Source organism: Dendropsophus ebraccatus, chromosome 7, assembly GCF_027789765.1.
Source record: "Dendropsophus ebraccatus isolate aDenEbr1 chromosome 7, aDenEbr1.pat, whole genome shotgun sequence".
Taxonomy (NCBI): Eukaryota; Metazoa; Chordata; class Amphibia; order Anura; family Hylidae; genus Dendropsophus; species Dendropsophus ebraccatus.
Genome location: NC_091460.1, coordinates 66,050,760 through 66,073,641, shown reverse-complemented (window position 1 = coordinate 66,073,641; position 22,882 = coordinate 66,050,760). Strand labels below are relative to the sequence as shown.

The 22,882-nt window shown below is 41.1% G+C and overlaps 1 protein-coding gene across 6 annotated transcripts in view; it reads left to right on the top strand.

Annotated features, from left to right (window-relative positions):
• Window positions 1-22,882, top strand: part of MTUS1 (microtubule associated scaffold protein 1) — a 161,187-nt gene that overhangs the window by 100,748 nt on the left and 37,557 nt on the right. For all 6 annotated transcript variants that reach the window (XM_069977677.1, XM_069977679.1, XM_069977678.1 and 3 more), the window contains one exon: window positions 20,592-20,800. In XM_069977677.1, coding sequence (XP_069833778.1) covers window positions 20,592-20,800 — 209 coding nt within the window. The remainder of the gene's footprint in view (window positions 1-20,591; window positions 20,801-22,882) is intronic.

Genomic DNA, 22,882 nt, shown 5'->3' with positions numbered 1-22,882 from the left:
TGAAGCATGTGCGTGGCTAGCACTTTATTCAATCTCTATGGGTTCCCCAAAAATTGTCGAACAGTGCTCTGTATGCCACCAAATCCATCTTTAGGGTAGCTACACTTACCATATCGCAGCGGATTTTCTGCTGCAGATCCGCAGGAGATTTGACTAAATGAATCAACACTGCATTAAATCCGCACTGTCAAATCTGCTGCGGATCCGCAGCAGATTTGATGCTGTGTTCATTTACTTAGTCAAATCTTCTGCGGATCAGCAGCAAAAAATCCGCTGCGATATGGTACGTGTAAAGGTACCCTGAATGGGTATGAGTATCAGAATTGGTCCATGGAACAATGGAAAAAGGTGTCATAGTCTCATAAGCCAAGTTCTTGTGTAGATGGCCGTGTTTGTCATTTACCTGGGGAAGAGAGGGCTCCAGGGTGCACTATGGGAAGAAGACAGACTGGAAGAGGCAGTGTGATGCTTTAGGCAGTATTGTCTGGGAAACCTTTGGTTCTGGCATTTGTGCTTCTTTGATTTGTACCACCTACCTACAAAGTATACCCCTTCATGGCAGTAATATTTCGTAATGGCTATGTTAGTTTTTAGCAGGGTAATGTGTCCTACCACACTGCAAAATGTTTGAGAATGGTGTAAGGAACTTAACAAAGAGCTCAAAGTCCTGACATCGCCTCCAAATTCTAAGATTTAAAACTGACTGAGCATCTGTGAGATGTGCTGGGAAAAAAGGTTTGTACTGTGGTGGCTACAGCTCACAACATACGGAACCTATTACACCAAACGATTATCGGTCGCACTTGGCCGATAACTTGCTGTTCCGTTTGGTGTATTAGGGCATGTTAAGGTTCCATTTACACAGAAATATTTTCTGATAGATTATCTGCCAAAGATTTGAAGCCAAAGCCAGGAACCGAATATAAACAGAGATCAGGTCATAAAGGAAAGCCTGAGATTTCTCCTCTTCTCAATATGGCCTTTAAAGGATTTGTTGTGAACATCTTGATGCCAGATCTTTAAGGAGATATCCAAAGGGGTTTAAAATTATGGCTAATCGGAGAATAATGTGGCTAGCCATTGATCACTCATTTTTAGACTATTTCCGTACAAGCTGGTTCATGGCAGTCTTTAGGTTGTGAGGTTCCCTGGCTGGGAAGATGGATGGGTTTGGCATGCTTGGGTTGTATTGCCTCACTGCAGGTAACAGAATTGCTTGTTTTATGCTTAGAACTCTTCAGTGAAGCTCAAATTACGGAAGATTGTTTTCTACAATGAATAAGATGAAAGAACTAGCATTGATTAGGGACTCTGAGGTTGATCCCATGATTCATTAGGTCTCATACATATGTCTAAATTAGCACAAAACCACAATGTGACGCTATAAAAAATGTGGCTTGGTCTATCAAATGCAGAATGTGCAGTGGAAGTGTTCCCTAGAGGTATTGCCATGTGTATATACAGTACCTAATGGAGCTCATATAGCTTTGTACTAGGGAGCCGCACTGCTGTACAAGATCCATGCATATTGCTGACCTTTGCATAACACCTCTATCCGATTTTATACTTTTTAAAGGGGTTACATAGCATCCAACGATAGACCATCAGTAGAGATGAGCGAACCGGGTTCGAGTCGATCCGAACCTGAACGTTCGGCATTTGATTAGCGGGGGCTGCTGAACTTGGATAAAGCTCTAAGGTTGTCTGGAAAACATGGATACAGCCAATGACTATATCCATGTTTTCCACATAGCCTTAGGGCTTTATCCAACTTCAGCAACCACCGCTAATTAAATGCCGAAAGTTCGGGTTCGGATCGTCTCGAGCATGCTCGAGGTTCGCTCATCTTTAACCAGGGTTAAATTGCTGGAGTTCCATGACTGGGCAAGGGTAATGTAGCTTCTTTTGTCAATACTATCTGTACGGTGATGCAAAGATGAACAGAAATAAACATTGGTGAGGCTGCATTTTGTTCACTGTGGCCCCATCAAACAGCTGATAACTAGAGATGAGCGAACCTCGAGCATGCTCGAGTCCATCCGAACCTGAGCATTCGGCATAGCGGTGGCTGCTGAAGTTGGATAAAGCTCTAAGGTTGTCTGGAAAACGTTAATACGTGGATATGTTTTCCACATAGCCTTAGGGCTTTATCAAAGTTCAGCAGCCCCCACTATGCCGAATGCTCGGGTTCGGATGGACTCGAGCATGCTCGAGGTTCGCTCATCTCTACTGATAACCTATTACTATATAATAATGGCCAGATACAATCCGGAGCATAGCCTAAAGGTGTCGTTCACGAACAGAAAAACATTTCTGCTTTTTCTAAGAAAGTGTCACCCCTGCCCATGGATTCTGTCTGGTATTGCAGTTTGGGTCTATAAAAATGTATGGATATACTGCAGTACCCCACACAACCTGTGGACAGTTGTGGCACCATTTTTGTAAAAACAACCTCTTTAGTTCCCATAAGAGCATATTACTTATGAATCAGTGAAAATACTGTTAATTTCAGTGATACAGTAACATGTCAATTTAGTCAGAATCCTGGTGCTGGATATTTGACTATTTCAGCAGTTTTTAGGTACTTTATAATGTAACTACCCCATTGATTTATAAATCAGCGTTGCTGTAAGCTTAGGATCCTCAATGATCTACATTGTCTGCCATTCAACCAGTGAGTGCTAGAGTACAGTTTAAAGTGAATTTCCCCTTTAAATACTTCAAATTAAACTCATTGTGGTTACATTCCAAGAGTAGTATTCAGCTAGTGAAATTTTATTGGTTTTCCTCAATTGGATGTCTGAGTCGCCGATTTCTGGCACTTGTGTGGTAACAGCCTCAGGGGGGTTTATGACTCAAATTAGATTCTGAATGCATTGCTATACCCTGATGGTGGAACAATAACACAGGAAGGCTGGATCTCTGAGGGACTGTGCATGCAGGAAACATGTATTTATAACGTGCTAGTATTAATAGATAGGAGGAAACAATGGGTTTCTTACCAGCACTATCAATTTATTACATTTCATGTGTACAATTTAGAGCACCCTGTAAATAGTTTTCTAGCCAGAATCTAGTTTACTAGTCCATAACTGCAGTGAATAAACTGGAAAAGTTGGATATTGATGCATTTTAAATGGTGCACAATTACTGAATACTCTGTGCTTAGAGCCACATAGAAAAGCAAGCTTTTTCTCTGTAATTTTTACTGTTTAATGGTGCGTTCACACCTACAGGATCTGCAGCTGATTTTCTGCAGCAGATTTCAGTTAAATAACCGAACACAGCATCAGATTTGATGCTGTGTTCAGTTATTTAACTGAAATCTGCTGCAGAAAATCAGCTGCAGATCCTGTAGGTGTGAACGCACCCTAAAAAAGTATATTGGAGAACATGTTCTAAATATTGAATTTTTCTTCAATGATTCCTGTCAGAAGCGCAAAAGTACCAGCCCTCGATCATAGTTGGTATGAGTTTTATAGTGGTTGCGAGCCATGTTGCAGACTTTCCATTGAAGCTTAAAGCGAATGTACCATCAAGACGGTCTGCTCCAGGATCCTTTCACAAAGATTGCGCCACTGGAATCCCCACACCGGTGCCAATCTGCTCATGTCATGGTCATAGTCTGTGTGGTGTTCGGGCCTCCACCTATTAGTAGAGGGGAAAAACTGGCAGGGGACACCCATATGACGCTTCACCCTGTGCTTCAGCCACAGCATTTTAAAGTGGAACATAGTGGTTTCTTAGGAGTAAGCCTGTTTTTTCATACTGCTATGGTTCGGGCAGCATAGATCTCCTGACAGTCTGCTTCACCTTTGTTGAATAATAGTGGTTTCACATAACATTTTTTTTTTTTAAACTGCCACTGCAGTTTTTGTGCCAAAACCAGAAGTGGATCAAACAAGACAGAAAAGTACAAACCCTCCATTTATATTTTCCATCCCATCTGAAATGCCATGTGTAAAACCAACATTAAGCTGGATGACAGTGTATGTAAGCAAGGTGAATGTCCGAGCTCCGACACTCTGCAGGCTCCTGGATACATAGGTTAGCATTTCATGAATTCAAGGATATAAAGGAACCATCCTAATTTTAGCTAGGCCTTCCATGTAATGGTGATTAGCAAGGCTGTAAATCTACAGTTACAGTTTACATTATGCTTAAGTGAGACATTACAGTTTACAGTGTAGAATCGCTTCTGATCTTAAGCATGTATCTTATACTGAAGAACAGTTCTAGTGTTTGGTCTATGTAAAGAGGTATTAATATCTGTACAAAACTTGTCCGTTCCACCAAGGGGTTTTGTAACCACATACATTTTGATTTGATTTATTTTATTTAAATAAAAAAAAGTCAAGCTAATTGTATAAAGTAACAAAGAATTAAGACATGCTGATCTCTGTGCATCCCCCTCCCTGTGACTAGCAATTATGTTTATATGAACTAAAGGGCTTAAAGGGGAGTTTCACTCAAATACTCTTTTGGGTGTGGTTTTGCAGCTCTATTCCATTGAAGTGAATGGAGCGAAATTGTAACACCAAACACAATCTGAGAACGAGTGTGCTGTTTTTGCAAGAAAGTATGTGTCTTTTTGAATCCTGGATAATCTTTATAAAATTCTTTGTTCGTTCTTGGTTTCACATGCCTGTCTTTGTGTTGCCTAAGGATCCAGAGGTGTGCTGTTCTATGAACTCAATAACCTGCCACAATAAAGTGCTGACATTTCCTTGGTCTCCCTCCAGTCTGACATGTGACCATTTTACAATAGTGGTGTCAACAACAGGAACCAGTTATTGATTGACTGACTAATTGATTGCATGTCATATCAATAAGATTTGCTGAAGCCGGGTGAACAGAGACTGGCAGGAGACCAAGGTAACGTCAGAGACAGGAGATGATTATTAAGTAGTCTCTTATATAAACTGTCTGGTATTTGCAAGAATAACATTGCTGACTGTACTATACCAGTATGCTGGCACCCTATTACATAGGTTAAGCGGTGTGTGTGTGAACGGAGCCCTTTCTTAAAAATAAATTTTCAATCTATTTATATTGGTTACATTGTAAAAACACTAGTGAAAAATGCAAGTGTAACCAGGCTTTGTTTGCGGCAAAAATCAGTGCTTGATCTGAATTTGTAAAACATGTGGAGATTATGAAATATAATATATAATAGAGCCCCCTCATATAACCCCATGTAACCATTTCCTTAGTGTCATAATTACATTTGAGATTTAATATGTGGCCCAGGGCGTTTTCTATTCTGCTTCATTATATTCTCTAGTGCTGGTAGAAATGTGCTGCTGACTCATAATGGTCATGTCCTTAATATTATAATCCATTGTATCACCCTCATTTAATATATAATTGTAAAGATATTAGAGGCAGAAGAGACTGTAAAGAAGTGCCCCCCTTTCCCCTTGCCAATCACCTGATGACATTACTGGAGCCTCTTCTGGTTCTTGCATGTATAGAACATTAAATATTAATATTAACTGATCGCAAACGAAGTTTCATATCATACATTATTAAGAACTGCATCAATACAGTTCTTGCTGCTGTCTGCACAGAACATGTGGAAACATGGTGATTTTTCTTTTGTTCAATGTGCTGTGGCTTTACCAAACCTCTGTTTAACAGTAGGGACACATAGGTATAGCATGGGACAGTTTATGGGTTTAGAAAGGTTTTAAGAAAGTTGATAAAGTGACCACAGAATGCATGAACATTTTTCCACCCTCTTTTTGGCAGTCTTTTTAGGCACATTTGTGGACAAGTTGGTGATATTTGTAAGCTAAAGGAAATCTGTCAGCTAGGATATGTTTACACTACACTACGGAATAGGTGATTCTGCAGATTCCGCTAGAAATTCTGCATGTTCCATTGATTCAATGGGATTTCTCAAGAGCAATCTTTAATCCGCCCAAAGAATTGACGACATGTTGTTAATTTGGGTGGATTGCACTTGAGAAATCCCATTGAATTATTGGGACAAGGAGCATTTCAAGTGGAATCTACAGAATCCCCTATGCGTAGTGTGAACACACCCTAACTCATGTTCCAAACTGCTGAGTGATAGCTGTTAGGACAAGGAGATGCATAGCACCTTTCATATATCTAGTTCTTTCAAAGATGTAGAGAGATGCTTTTATTCTCAGGTACAGAGAGGTTTTGTAAAGCCTCCTGAATAGCTGCAAGCTGGTGTGCTTACTCTCCTCTAAGTCCCAAGCATGGTCCGGTATGGCAGGGGATTGAGGTGGCATTACAGATTGCTGCCCTTTTTAAAGCATCTTTCACTTTGTATTATAGAATAAAAACATTATTGTACATTCTGGAATCACTGACAGATATGAGAGATACCAAGTATCTCCCTGACCTAACCGCTATCTGTGTCAGCAGTTTGGAATGTGAATTACACCTGACACACACTCCCTTTTGAGGCACCTTTGACTGTGGTTTAAGGGTTTTTTGGGGGCTTAGTGATTGTTGGCTATCCTCAGAAGCTGACAAATAGGGGGTCAGCACCCACCGCCCATGCATATCAGAGCAGTGGCCCTGCACATACAAAATTAAATAAACAACTTTAATGGGAACTGTAACCCAGCCCAGTCACTGCACGATGTACTGAGCTGGGTTTTCCAGCTCTGTTCACTGACGCTGTTTCTCAACCAAACAACTGATGAGCAGACCCCACCCACCGGATGATAATGGGCTATCCTCAGGATATGCCATCAATCACTGAATCCTGGAAAGTTCTTTTGCAGAATATTCTGTGTTAAATATTTATGCCCACATGATCTCGGTCTAGCATGGCTGGCAAGAGAAGGCCCTCATGAGAGTGACTGGAGCATAAAGCATCAGTACAGTATTCTTCTTACATGGGGCCTGTCTGTTAGGCACCTGGGACCAAAGGCCAGATTCACTAGTTTGTGATATACAGTGCTTAGGCTTGCTGGGTATCACAGGTTGAACTCTACAGGACCCCCTGCATAATCATTTATTAACAGTTAAGCACTTTGCTAATGAACTGACACAGCCATAGCTGATCAGGAGCTCACTGCGTCTTAAAGGGAATCCATCACCATGAAAATGCTACCTAAGATGTCAACATCATGTTATAGAGCAGAAGGAGCATTGATATATATTGTTATGGGAAAAGATTAGTGTAACTTTTAAAATTATTGATTAAAATCTTTGATTGCTGAGGAGTCCAGTCCATTGTGTGACACCCCCCACTGGACTTAACAGAGAATGAGAAGAGATTTCAATCAACAAATAACAAGTTAAACTGAATCCTTTCCCACAAACATATATATCAATCTGGTCAGTTCTTCCTGCTCTATAACATGATGGCAATAAATTACATAGCATTGTCTTGGTGACAGGTTCCCTTTAATTACGATGCAGGGAGTCCTGTTAAAGTTGAAGGGTTCAGTCTGTGATATACAGCTAGCTTACGGACCGTATATCATGGACGTGTGAATCTGGCCTAAAAACAAGTTTTTTTATTTAAGGGTGTGTTCACACATACTGTATACAATGCAGACTTAGGGCCAGTTCACACATGTTATTCCTTTGACCAGATAGTAGCAGAAGCTGAGACACGCGAGCCGTCCTATTGAAACAAACGACAGAGAGCTCTGCCCTGGAATTCTGACGACTTTACTGTATGAAGAGGCCCTTAATGCTATGGATGTTATGCTGTCGATAAAAATGTCTAATGCCAACACTAAACTTTTAATTTATATGCTTATAAAATTCACCAAATAATGTGAACCCCATTACTGTGATACACATACGAAAAAAATAATCTCTGGAAATGGATTAATTGTAAATATTCATAATAGAATGACTTCTGCAACAGTATCTACACACCAAGGCGTTGTTGCAGATCACAGGTATGGTCATTGCCTGGGTCCAGGCCATCCAGATATAAACAAGCTAAGTCTTAGCCTAAAGGTGCGTTTACACGAAACTATAATTGGCCTGATCGTACAACGATGTTGGAGTAACGATTTTTTTTCCATAATCAGCGTTTATATACAGTACGATATATCGTACGGAAAACTCGTTTTGCAATCGTTTTGTGATCGCTTAAGCCTATCTCACACATTGGTTAAATCGGCGAACGACTGTTCACACAGAGCAATCTGCGAATTTTTTACGAAAGACGATTTGATAACATGTTGAAAGATCAAAATGAACGATTTCTCGTTCGCCGTTTGATCGTTCGCTGCGTTTACACGTACGATTATTGTTCGAATTTGATCGTTTTCGCGCAAATTCGCACGATAATAGTTACGTGTAAACACACCTTAAGGCACTGATCTATTCCAGGCCTTGTATTCAGTAATTACTAATCATAGGACCTGCTGTTGGACCTGATATTAAGCCGTTATACAGACACACAAATGTGATCCTATGATTTGTCTAAAACTGTCCTCGCTATGTACATGGATAAATCTGTTCTGCTCGGGTTATTGAACGTTCCAAGGATATGGCAAAACTGTCTATTATGGAAAACCATGTTTAAAAACTTTAATCTGTTAGTGATTGAGTTTTAGTAAGGACATGGTTGTTTCAATATTCCTTGCCCTTTCTTGGTGTTTTTGGTCTTCACTTAGTGGTAGGTCCTTTTCATGGACATTTGTTGAAGTCTTGAAGACCTGCTGATAGTTAAAAATGATTGGTGTCAAGCTCGGTCTCTAAAGTCATGTAATAAATTACAGTCTGGGTATTTCTGACTTTGCTGCTACTTCTGCACTTTAGGCTGCTTACTGGTAAAGATTTCATGAACCAAAGATGCCCTGAACCTTGACCCATACCACCTTGTCAAAGGCTGACCTAGAACAAACATCTTGAGCTCCAGTTACAGGCTTTTATTTCCATAAAGAATGCACTTCCACATACAGAGCTGCAACATCCTCTGCCTACACAGATCCTGTAACATTACTGTATTGTAATATGATTCACATTCCACATCGGGATCTTTACCAGCAGTTCTTGCACATTTCTAATTTACTCATTAGTTTAGAGTTTGGACAAAGCCATACATATAGCATACGAGATACTTGATCCAGTGTGTTGTGCTAAGTGTCAGGCACCTACTGATGTACCCTCCTGCCAAACTGTATCCAAAATTAGCTCTGAAATCAAATCCCTCTTGGAAGGTGCTTTTGACTCTGGCATTTTTAATTTAGGAATATATGATCTAATTACAGATTTCTGAGCAGGTTTCCTCTTACTATTTTTTTTGTTCTTGGTTAGTTAATACACGTAGCATAACTTTCATAGTTGTGGGCATAGCAGCTGCTGTAAGAGTGGAGATACAAAGATCTCCCCTCAGGTAGCGAGTGATCACTGTGGATAATGGAAGGAGCATTGATAATCTGGTGTGAGTTATAGTAAGTGTATTGTGCCATGGGGGACAGTGCCCACTAGATGTTTAGCCCTGCCCTTCCCAATTTCTGAAAAGTGGCGAGTGCGGTGTAAAGCTATATTCCCACACTATTTTTGGTCAGTATTATTCAACCAAAGCCAGGGGTGGATTGAAAACAGAAAGGCTTTGTTCTCAAACTGTTGAAATTGAGTGGATGGACATCATTTAATGGCAAATAACAGCCATTATTTCAAAACAGACGTTTTGTATAATAATGGCAATTATTTGGCATTAAATGACGGCCATCCACTAAATTTCAGTAGTGTGTGAACTTAGCCTTTCTGTTTTCAATCCACTCCTGGTTTTGGTTGAAAAATACTGAGTGTGAACATAGCCTCAAGTAGTAAAAGATCACAAAACTTGACTTGTCCTTGGGGATTAGCACAAAAATGTGCAATTTTTTTTTTTTTACACCAGACTGCTATCCTGCTATGTTGATTAAATTCAACCCAATTGTGAATTGTGAACATGTCACTTTTTTCGGCGTATAGCGGAATACGCCGGCCTATAGAATGGTGTCTATGGAGCCGGCCGAAAGGCACGTGGCCGTGCGCGTGGACAGACAGCGGAATTCTGCTGACATTATCTGCGAGAATTCCTCAATATAAACCCACCCTAAAGCTCTCATGTCAAGGTGGCACATTTGTTTTGATGTGGGGCTGCATTGTTTCTTTTTAACAGCCCTGACATGAAGAATCTAGGAGCAGGCATACTGCTGAAATAATTAGTGCGTGTGCTAGGAGAAAGTATATTTGGCTTTACAGTAGTGGTTGGTACCGGAAATGTGTAATATCCACTGTAGACATGACCCTGGTGAGCCAGTAGAGCAAAGCTACCGGAGAGGCTATTGTAGGGGCCTTGTGGCTTCTGACTGAAAACCCACCCAATGTCCGATGCTACCAGTAGAACAGAGGGGGCGATCCAATTGGGAATGTTCAGTACCAAAGCCTTGTTTAAGGCCTGAGGATTGTAGGCACAAATTTTGCACAAAAATCAGACACCACATTTTTTACTGCAATATTAAACAATTGTAAGCTAAAGTGTAAAATCTCTGATGTACACAGACGTAACCTTTGGTTTTCAGGTTATTTTTTGCTTTGTACATGTTCTACTTTGGGTAAATGTTACTTTAAAACAGGGATGGGGAACCTTCACCCCTCCAACTGTTGCAAAACTACAGTTGCCATCATGCCTGGACAGCCAAAGCTAAGCTGAAGGTGGGTGAAAAAATAACATCCACCTATCTCCCTGGCAGGGTCGGTTCCAGGTTTTTGCGGGCCTATTGTGGAGCATATCAGTTAACAGCACGACTCCTTATAGATGGCTCCCTCTGTGTAGCCCCCTATACATGGGCCCTTTATAGGTAGGCAACCAGTAGGTAGTATCCCCATGTAGGTAACACCCACAGCCCCCCCATATGTTAGTCATCCCCCTGTAGATAACCCCCTGGTATGTAGTATACCCCAATATTATAGGCACTCCATTGCAGGTTATCCCACTGTTGGCCCTCCCCCAATAGAAGATGCTTGGCATCTCCTTCACCATCCTGGGAGATGTAGTCCTTCATATCATACACCATGCTGGGGGATGTGGTCCTGCATATTACCCCACACACAATGCTGTGAGATTTAGTCCTGCATATTACCACACACTATGCTGGAAGATGTAGTTCTACTGTGCCACTGCCTCACCCCTGTACTGTCATACTCTAATCTGTTGAAGAACTACAACTCCTTTTATGCACAAGCCAAAAAGACAGAAATGGCTGCACATTGCACCCATGGCTGACAACTCCTACAACTCCTTTTATGGTCTGTGAGCAGCATATGATGTTTTTTTCTAGTTCTTCAACCTAGATTGCCACAAGCTGCAAAACCAACTCCCATCATGAACTGTCAACAGGACATGATGGGGGTTGTGGTTCTAGGGGTAATCTCACCTCTGGTGGTTCCTGCTCTGGCCTTGTCTGGTCTGGCTGTGCATGGGGGCGGAGCTAATGCTCTGCTCCTCATTACACACAAGTGTTGGGTGGAAGGAAAAGGTGGCACAGGGCTCCCTTGGTTCTGGCAGTAATCCGCAATTCAGCTAAATAGGAGAGTAGAGAAGCCTGCAGGCTTACTGCTGTTCTCTCTATCTGGCTGTCATTATTACAGCTGATTCAGGAGAACTGGAGAACGAAAGGAGGTGGTGAGGGGGCCGGTGGGGCTGAGCCCCTAGAAGGGATGTGGACTAGAAGTTGGGTGTTGACGCCTGCCTTGCTGCCGCGTTCTGTCGATCGGGCCCCTAATGGGTGATGGCTTCCAGGTATTGAGACGTGACATTGCAGGTCTACTCAGACATTCAGCAGCTATAGCAGTGTCCTGCCTCTGCCAGTAAATGGCTCATTATTAATACAAAAATAGTTCCAAAATGCGGGGGAGTATCATATAAATCGATTGTGCGAAACACATATCCCGCATATTGTTTAACCCAATTGTAACAGGAAAAACTCAAGATTATCATCTACCAAAAACACAATTGAGCATACTTTCCTTTACTCGAAAAAATTTTTCTTTATTGATAAAAAACATTTAAACAGAAGATGTCATACATAAAAAATGTACAATGGTCCAGGGGACAAAACAGACATGGGACCTAAGACTACTTAAAAATATATTGCATACATTATTATACTATAACACTGAGCACAGGCTAATAGATAGTGAGAAAGGAAAAGTTCTATATTCTCAGTTCATAACTGCTATAATAGCATATCACAGGACACAACTGAGACCTGTAAACATAATACTCAATATTGACATCAGCCAAATTTCCAAAATCATTCATCATGAACCATCGCACTAATTGTCATGTCTTACCCATACTGCTGATCCCCTGGTACACCCCGACGCGCGTTTCGCAGATGACCACTTTATCAAGGGGCATGAACATTTCTTTTTTTCTACTGTGTTGAATGGGCTCTCCGCTCAATTGTTCACCCAGCGGAATTTGTCAAGAAAATTCCATCACAGATCCACTTTCCTCACAAGTTCACATGTCAATGGGGCTTGAAATTCTGCCCCTATTCTGCCAGAGATGAATAGGCAAGGAATTTCAAGTAGAAAATTTTCCTCTTCAATTCCTCGCACACTTTGTATAGCAGACAGTATTATGTGCTGTCCTGTGATTGGCAAGAGATATAAGAAAAGGAAGTCTATGTATGTGTTCAGCTCTCGTCCTGCCCCCTGAAATATATATAGAGAGAAATAAATCTGTGCCATGGTGGGCGCTCTCAGGATAACAGCAGTGAAAGTACTAAAAATTAGTATCACTCCTGAATGGTTAACCTGACGAAACCTTGGAGGGGGATGTGATATAAGTAAATTGCAAAAACGTTGAAGGCAGCTTTTTAGTTTTGTGCTGGTTGCCAAAAAGATATCTGCACGTTCTCAGAGAAGGCAGTCATTTAATTGAGAGACACATTGAGCCATGACACTCTGGATAACATGGGTGTATTATCTGCACCTGTATTATGGGCTCAAGCCCCAGCCTGACCACTGGTCTGTGATCGGAGCTGAAATTATCAGAGAACTATGTTTCCAGTTCAGGTTATTAGATTTGCCGTTGGTCTTAGATTTGCAGCCATAATACAGGCCCAAAATGCCCTTGTATTATACTTGTGTGAATGTGGCCAAAAGTCAAAATAAGCAATGAAATCTGCTTGCAACATTATTGATGTGAATTACCCATAAGTCTGTAGCAATACAAGCAAGGGTGGTTTTTGAATTAGACTTTCTTGCTAGAAAATCTGCAGGAAAACTCCCTGCAGATTTCCAGTGTCTCAAATCAGCGTGTACAGTGAGTTTCAATACACTCATACACTTTCAACTTATTAGATTGCTAAATACATACTATGAATATAAAGAGTAAAAAGTGCAGTACAGGTCTATTAAGTCTCCTGCAGTTAAAATCTTTTCTTGTTTATGGTTGATATGAATTACCGAAAGGTTTTCAGCCAAAAATGCTATTTATTTGGTGTAATAGGGCCTTAAGAGAGACCCTCCTGTGTTCTAGCCCAGTGCTGGATGTGCGACATGCTGGGGCGCAGCAACCCAGGGTGGCAGATGTTGGAAGCACCACATGGGCACTTGTTAGGTGATCAGGTATTTAGGTGAGTGGTAGCAGCCATGGCCACTCCTGAATACACTGGCTCGGCACTGCCACAGTACTAGGAGTTGTAGTCGATGCAGTTACGTAGAGTAGTGAGTGTTGTACATTTTGCAGGTGTCGTGTAGGCAGAGCAACAGAAAAGTTTACTGAATGTGCTGAAGGACAGTACAAAATATCAGTCTCTGAATATAATAGACACTTGTTCACAGTAGCGATAACTCTAGTAGCAGGCAAATACTTGTAGGTTCACACTAGTATAGATAAAGGAAGGTACAGCTTGGTATGCTGGTAGATAAGATAAATGCTTCACACACTTGGAATACGGTAAATGAGTTCAATACGTTCGTTAGCAGAAATAGACTTTGTGGTACAACATGGGTGACTTAGGATTTTGCAGGCTACAGACTGTGGCCTATTCAGACACAATGGTTAAGCTGGGCCTGTGAGAGAGAGAGTTCCTGAATCCATTGGAAAAGTAATCCGCCTAAGCTACCATGTAGAAACATGATCAGGGATTGCAGGCTCACCTAGTGGGTAAAGCTAGATGTCTGGGAGACCCTGTAGGGACACGTCAGTCCCTTGCAGTAAAAGACTTGGGTCTTTTGCACTTGGCTAAACTACAGGCTTGTATGGTACCTCAATACTCTTGTATAGCCTTTATAGGTAGCAGAAGAAAACTGCTCCCCAGTGTGAATAGATTTTAGTCCCATCCTTCATTGTGGCGCCTCCATGTGGTGCTCTAGACGGACATATCTAGGTAATCAGGAGATAAGAAGAAATAGTTTTAGTCCCGCCAGGCTAGTCCCAGGAAAGTCTCTAAGCAGGCTTTCTGTAGTGTGGTCTCTTATACATGCTCCAACTCCCTGACTCAGTCCCAACCCCACTATATATAACCTTGGCTAACGGGGGAATTTGATGGGGTAACAGACAGAATAACCCTCTGTTAGGGTAGTAGCGCCTGAGATAAGTAGTCCAGGGATTGGACAGGGAGAAATCGCCTGACAGTGGCATGAATATACATAATCAATAGAGACATCAGTTAACCCTTACATACTTTAGGACCATCATCCATGCAATAGAACAGTGACATCTGGTGGCGGGAGTTGCATGCTACTGACCTCAGTCTCAGAACACATATACAGTACACAGTACCGACCTATACCTGCTACAAACAGACAGTAGACCAAACTCTGGGACTCGGCAGATGCTTTTGCTTAGGCCTTGACCTTTTCTTTCAACCTTTATTGTACTAACTGGAAAGTTGTAATGAATAACCCAGACAGTGTTTGTATTAGGTATGCTAGGAGATGTGAAGTTAATGGCAGGAGTTTACATTACGTCTCTTTGCTAAATACATCTCTCTAGGACGTCCTTGTACCCATTGTGGTGATTGGGAAATACCCATTCACATCTGCCCAAAATAACACTACACTGTCTGAGCACTCAAGTAGTAAACATTTAGTAAATTAACTTTCTGTGATGAGCATGATGGTTTTCATACTAAATAATATAATTTAGACCTCAAAGAGAGCTCTCCGTTTTATCATGTGTCCCTGGGAACGCCGGCACTCATGGACGGCTCCTATACGCAGACTCTTTCATGGAGGCATGATTAACAAAGAGTCTTCCCGCAAGCCGTGACTAGTTAGCAGCTGAGGACTGTTCCCATGCCTACTTAGGTAAGACCAAAAAAGTACGTTTTCAGCCATATAAGTAAAAATAATAGTGGTTACTTATATGGTTAGAAAAGGTGCTCTGGCCATATAATCATGTGTTTATAGCTGCAGGGGCATTTTGTAGTGGTTGGTTCCCTTTAAATTAACACATTTTTAAGAAAAAATTCTCATGTAACAATTGCAATCTGATCCTGTTCTTTTTCTGACTGTTAATACACAGTTTAGAATAAGAGTGACCCCTACTGGTCTTATATGGAATAACAGTTTTGTGTTTTGTTTTTAATTTTGCTCCCTTTTCTTAGGCTCATGCAGAGCTCTACTAATACGGCCTGTACTGGAATTTCTTAACTGAAATATCCTATGCAGCTATGTGACTGGAGAAGAAAAAGCATAAAGTAGAACTGAGAATTTATTAGCTGCTCCTGGAACATAATACTGTTTACACAGGACACGCTTTAAGTGCTTAGGAAATAGACGGCATAGATGGATATGCACTACCATTTACAGTACTGTATGAACCAGTCTATATGGTAATGCAGTTCAGTGCTTATCCGTTACTTATACAAATGCATATACTGTATATTAGAAGTTACTGTTCTTTGTTATATATGAACATGATACTGGTTACATGTGCATTTCCATACCTCCCAAGTGTCCATTTTTGGGATGGACAGTCCCTACTTTTGACCCACATCCCTCTGTCCCTCTTTGCCCCTTACATGTCCCTCTTTTTGACCTAGAAATTAAACTTGCATTAATAAACATTCTATGCTACTCTAGAAAGTGTCTGGTTTCTTACTTTGTAATAGATCCAAATTTTGCATATTATTCCATCATGTGGTGCAAGTTGGATCCCAAAAATTGTTATATTCTGATGAATCAAGAGACTTTGTCCTTTTTCACACATCATTTTCACAGATATCATCCGTAGTGCATCCGTTTTGTGCTCCGTGGTATTGTGGTGGCATAAAGTGATGTCACTAGCTGTTCCAACCAGTCAGGAGGAGCTTAAATGGAGATGTCACAGAATTGTAGAAGGCAATTACGGGTGGTTTTGTGCTTGGGTGTTTTGTGACCACATTACAACCTGACCTATTTTCTTATGTCATAGATTGCGGATTCCCCCAAAATAGAGGATGTGTGAATTGCACCATAGGAATGAATTTGTTACCAATTGCTCCGTATTTACGGATCTGCAAATACTAAAAACTAAACCACACATGTTCCTATTTGGCCATCCAAAAAGTTAGGAGTTTCTATAACTAACATCAACTTGCTACTCATATTATTGATAGTCTTGGTATGCTGGTTGTCTCCCCTGTTAGGCCCCCTTATACAGGCAGATTTGTTTGTATAAATTATGATGAAAAATGTATCATTTGAAGGGTGGGGCCTTGTGGGACTTCTAGTCCTATAGGATTATAATGTTTTTCATATGCATTGTTTCCAGGTTTTCTTTGTAATTACAAACTGTCCGCTTAATGTTTTATTGAAACAAATGTAGAAAAGATAATACTGCGGCACTCTGCGCTTCCCCTCGGCCATCAATGGCCGTGAGGAAGCGCTGAGAGCGTAAAACGCTCGTAGCCTAATCTGCTTGTATCCTCACCCATATAATGGAATAAACATGAAGTTGCATCGAGCTTGTGAGTGCCGCAGTATTCTCTTTTCTACATGTGAATACTATCTCCGGGTCTGCAGAGCACCGCATATGCAAGTAAACCAGGTGAGAGCTGGAGTTATTTGCGACCATGTGTTGCCGGAGTTAATAGTGCCAGGACTTATCTATCTTGCATGTTTTATTATTTTAGTTAGTAGGATGAATATAGGTGTATACACACATTGCTATTTTATCTTTTATTCTAAATCATGTTAATAGTGATCTACAGTGTGCAGATTTGGATAATCTAACAGGTCAGTTTGCACCACCCTTTACTCAATCATTATGCTTTCACTCCTTTCCTCCTACAAAGCTTTACCATAGGGTAGCAAATTGTGCAGCAGGACGACAACCCAAAATGTGTCATTAAAAATTAAAGGAAGTCCAGTGACATTGGAAAAGAGAAAGGAGAAAGCCAGGGGTGTGTGGGAAAATAATAAAGTAATAACGTATTGTTGCCTGTCCCCATAGTGCCCCTCCCGGGTCCAGTTGACAGCTGCCGGCCACCTGCAACTTGGGAGAACACTCAGACCTGGATGACCCCATAGGACTGCATTGGGAGTCTGTCCAGGTTATGTGAAGCCAAGAGTGAATGTGCTTATCCTGCTCGTTCTCTTGTTTGGTCAAAGTCTGAACACTCAGACCATGACTGATCAAAACTTTTTTTTTTTTTCTTTTAATTCTTTAACATTTATAAATAGTAATGACAAATTGGCCATTATAAGATATTGTATAGTTGTATACCAGTATCAAAATAGGTGTGTGATGAGCAAAAAAAACATAGTTTGACATTCACCACTCTGGGTCAGTATTTAGGTACAAATAGATGAAGGATTTGCCCTGAAAGCCACCAAATACATGGTGGAAAAGAACATTATGGCCTGATGTTAGTAAGTATGAAGGAAAGTGGGGTGAAGAGGCAGGTGGTGATGGGTGTGAGGATGAGAGGTAAAGGGAAGGGAGGGATGGGGAAAAAGGAAATGGCAGATTTTTCTCTCATCTGTCTCTGGACACCATGAGGACCAAGACAGTCCTTGGGGTCCACGTAGATACATAATTGTCAGTTCCATCATGTAATGATGCTGTCAGCTCCAGTGGGGGAGGGCAAGCAATCAAAACTTTTGATACGTCTGTGATAGATTTTTTTTTATTTTTAAATGACAGGTATGCTTTAACACTTCTACATTTGAGAGCATCCTTATGTTTTCAGCATTTTCCCCACACCTTCCTAACACTTTTCCACAGTACTGTATAGTGGAAGATAAATTGATTGATTGATGGAGACGTTACTGTAAAAGTTATCTAGTTTGTTGCAGAAAGTGTATCTTATTGGTCATTCTTCTCTTGCTGACCTTGAACTCTGAATTTTCTTTTGGCTTGTATGTGCATAGTGTAGCTAGACTGCCCCCTAGTGCATATAGGCGTCACTGGCTGGGGGAGCAGGTGGACAATGCTTTGAAGCTGGATCTAATTGCATTGGCTAATTACAGAGTGAATTTTCCATTAGTCTTTTCCTGGAAGAGTGACACCATCTCATGTCGTGTGTGTTATTTATGGGGCTAAGTAGCTGCCAGGTTACATAATTTCAATAAAACAAGGCTTTTCAGTACAAATAAAATCATGTGAGTAACTGGGTAAATGTGTCTATAGGACAAATTGTAGACTTGTAGTGCATCTTAATTTTGCATAGTCATGAGCTTTGTCATAACTACAGAGCCCAGTCACATTTGGCATCCACACCATCATAGCAGTCCACAACCCTTACTATCAAACAGTCATGTTGAGAAAGGATTCGGGATGGAACTACTGGTGACTGATTTGTCATAAAATAATAACATAGCAGTAATTCTCTCATACAGACTCCAGAGGGCAGCAGTGAGTCAGTGGATGAGACTTGGGTGCTGTATGTTTTGGATTTGAGCTTGTAGTCTACATAATCTATGTCTTCTGTATTAAGCCTTTCACAAGAATTCAAGAGCCCTTTTTTGTAATATATAGACTGACGTTTAGTGTTGTAAAAGGCTACTACTAGCTAATCGGTAGCATGATGGCAGAATCGCCCAAAAAGTGCTAAAGGTTTGTTAATGTTTTATTTTCCATGCACTGTTTCTAGCTAGCTAGCATTTACATGCATCTACATACATGCAGCATATTAACTCAATAGTTCGCATTGATACCTTGCAGCGCAATGGAGTTTGTATGTTGTGCCATGTGTGTAGGTTCTTAGGTTTTCTCTTATACTCTAAAGATATTGAAGAGGAAGAACCTCTTCACTTTGATGGACAAATAAGTATTTGGGGGAAATTTTATAAAGTATTTAGGCATCAAAAAGGTCAAAGTTTTGCAGGAGACCCATTTTGTGTCTATGTTTGTGACATTATGCAATTTGCTGCATCTGCCAAGCAGGCATGGCTTAGCGGAAATAGGTAGCTCTTAGAATAAAAGGATATAGCCTACCGCACCTGGCAGATTTATGAACGCTTAGCCTGCAAACAGGCTGTCCTAGATGTTGACTTGAGTATGTATATGCCTACCTTTTCAGCAGGACCGACTCCAGCTCCAACTCCTGCTCCTTCATAAATGGCCAGTCAGATACCAGGGGAGTTATTTATCAAACTGGCTCAGCAGCTTCTCCCTAATGTCCTACATGATCCTGGGGCGACTTCTGAGAGTATAAGGAAAGATATAAAACAGCGCACACACACACACACAGCGCCTGCTGCAGCCATAGCATATACACACACACACACACAGCCTGCTGCAGCCATAGCATATACACACACACACACAGCCTGCTGCAGCCATAGCATGCGCACTCACAGCCTGCTGCAGCCACAGCACACACAGCCTGCTGCAGCCATAGCGCGCGCACATACACACCCCCTGCTGCAGCCATAGCGCGCACACATAAACACACACAGAGCCACAGCCTGCTGCAGCCATAGCGCGCGCACATACACACCCCCTGCTGCAGCCATAGCGCGCACACATAAACACACACACAGAGCCACAGCCTGCTGCAGCCATAGCGCACACACACACACAGCCTGCTGCAGCCAAAGCATGCACACACACAGCTGCAGCCATAGAACACTGAAGAAAAACACACAATCTTCTCCCAGAGAGTAAACACCACACTGAGGACAGAGGTTACTGCTACACTACTTATGTCTTCTCCTCCTCCTCTATATTACACAGGATATCTTCATATTACACGGCTGCTCATATACAATCATCCAGCATCCAGGAAGAGAAATGTTAGTGCGTAAGACACAAAACATACCACATAAGTGTTAGTGCATACTGTGGTGGTACAGGAACATAATTCACATCTAAATCCTGACAAAACTGTCAGTTTGTGAACATGGGCCAAGGTGGCGTTACACATTCAAACTGAACAAACCTGCGGATTTTGGCAGAACGAGACAACCATCTAACAGATAACAGAAGACAGTGGGGAGAGAAGGAATAGGCTGTTGAAGTTATTTCTGCTTTGCTTGTGACGGTGACACATAATAAGTTAGATGTAGAAGTACAAGAACATGCTGCGTGTTTGATCTCTGTATAATTTTCTTTAACCTTCATTTTGTAAAATGTTCAATATAAACACCACATGGAATTAGACTTTGTTGTTTCTAAATGTAACAAAGTATTATTCTGTCTTCAGTTGATAAAGGGAAGCAGAAGACGAGCCCCCGAGGACCGGTTACACAGACACAGGCTGCCCCTGTCGATACACAAGCTCTGGAGTTAGCACAATGCAAGGCGGTATGTGAGGAGCAGAACGGCATCATCCAGCAGCTGAAGAACTTGCTTCTAAGTGGCAATCAGAGGTTCGAAGCTCTTACCGTGGTCATCCAGCATGTCATACACCAGGTGAGTTAATGTAATCTGATTTCCTAGACCAATCTTTAGTGGGTACCTGTACTAATTCAAATGGCTTGTTTTCATAAAGACAACCAATTGGGAAAATTGGATTCTCTACCCCCTGATTATGGTAAGGAGAACCCTCACCTGGCCAGACATTTCCCTTGCATTGGCACTGTGTGCTACATTTAAAGGAGAAGTCCGGCGAAAATTATTTTTTTATATGTTATTACTTATGGAAAGTTATACAATTTTCTAATGTACATTAATTATGGGAAATGCTCATTGACTTCTATATATAGAGCGCCCCCTGCTGGACACTCCATAGGAATTACACCGTTGGTCGTGACGTCACTGCTTCAGAGATAATTCTAACACTTCCTGATACACTAAATTAAGGGAAATAGCAGTATATGAGCATTTCCCATAATTAATGTACATTAGAAAATTGTATAACTTTCCATAAGTAATAACATATAAAAAAATAATTTTCGCCGGACTTGTCCTTTAACAGTCCCAACTGAGCAAACCACACACATTCCTGCTTTACTCTGATAGTGCTCCATATAGTGCTCCAGGAGTAGGAATCAGAGGGTGGTACACTACTTCAGAAACATAGTAATCATTCACAAGACCTCTCTAAAGAGAATGGTTCATTATCACTCAACCTAAACTTACCATGGTGCAAAAACTCATCTAACACGTGATATATAATATCTTTATCACATGGCCAGCATTAGATGCCAGCCATTTACTGAAATGCCAAGCAAGTAGTGTACAGATTGGCTAGGTCTGTGATGGTGAGCTACTTTTACATAATCGTTCTGTAGAGAGGGAGCTCCACAAATAAGAAACATTACTGTTTTTCTTTCAGAGATATCACTCCTGTCAGCTTTAGCAGTACAGCTCTATTAAAATTGTTGCTGTTGCTTTAAAAAAAAGTGGGGTTTTTTTTGTTTTGTTTTTTTTGCGTTGTAATAAGTTTAATTGCAATTACAGTGAATTGCTTTATTTTTCATGTAAATGGTGTCAGAGGTAGAGCCTATTGTTCCCTGGGCCCCAGCACCTCTTTGCCTCACTGTGTCGTATGCAGAGCGTAGAATGCTGATTATGCAAAGGTCAAGCATACAGCAAGTAAGTTGTAGTATTGCCAGGGCCCAGGGATTCTTGGGTCTCCTAGTTTAATGAAGAGTCAAAGAGGAGTTGTGGCTCAGTGTTTGTCCCGCATCCTGGTACACCTGACCACTGCTTTCACCACCTCTCCTTCATGAATAATCAATGCTGCCCAGCCTCTTGCTCTCATACGCTGTCTGTCAATATCTGCCAACAGAGGACTGATCTGCAATCAGTTATAGTTGAATCTCCTAGCCTGTGTTGGAGCTCTGGTCTAGGGGTAAATCACCTGTCTAGATATGAGCAAGTGTTTTTTTTTTCTTTGGTTTGATTCCTCTGATGGAATAAAAAAAACAGTTTTTTTTCTTCTCATTATTATATCTTTTTTAAAAGTGCAAAAAAATCCCAATTAGGTCCAAATAAAAAAAAATTCATTTCCTTCAGAGGAATTAAACCAAAGAAAAAAAAAACTTGCTCATCTCTAGACAAGTGATTTACACCTAAACCAGAGTTCCAACACAGGCTAGAAGTTTCAACTATATCTAATTGCAGATCAGTCCTCTGTTGGCAGATACTAACTGACATACTAACTGGGAGCAGGAGTTCTGGGAACATTGATTATTTATGAAGGAGAGGGAGGACTTCTTGACTCTTCAGAATGAGACCAGAAACTCCCGGGCCCTAGCACTACTATGACTGACTTGCTGTATGCTTGACCTTCGCCTAAACAGGTGACTTACCCCTAGACCACAGCTCCAACTTAGGGTGCCTTTACACAGAGAAATTTATCTGACAGATTTTTTTAAGCCAAAGCCAGGAATAGAATATAAACAGAGAACAAGTCATAAAGGAAAAACTAAGATTACTTTTCTAATCTATTCCTGGCTTTGGCTTCTCTGATTAAAGGCACCCTTAGGTTAGGAGATTCAACTATATCTGGTTGCAGATCAGTCTCCTGACAGCGTCAGTGAGCAGGAG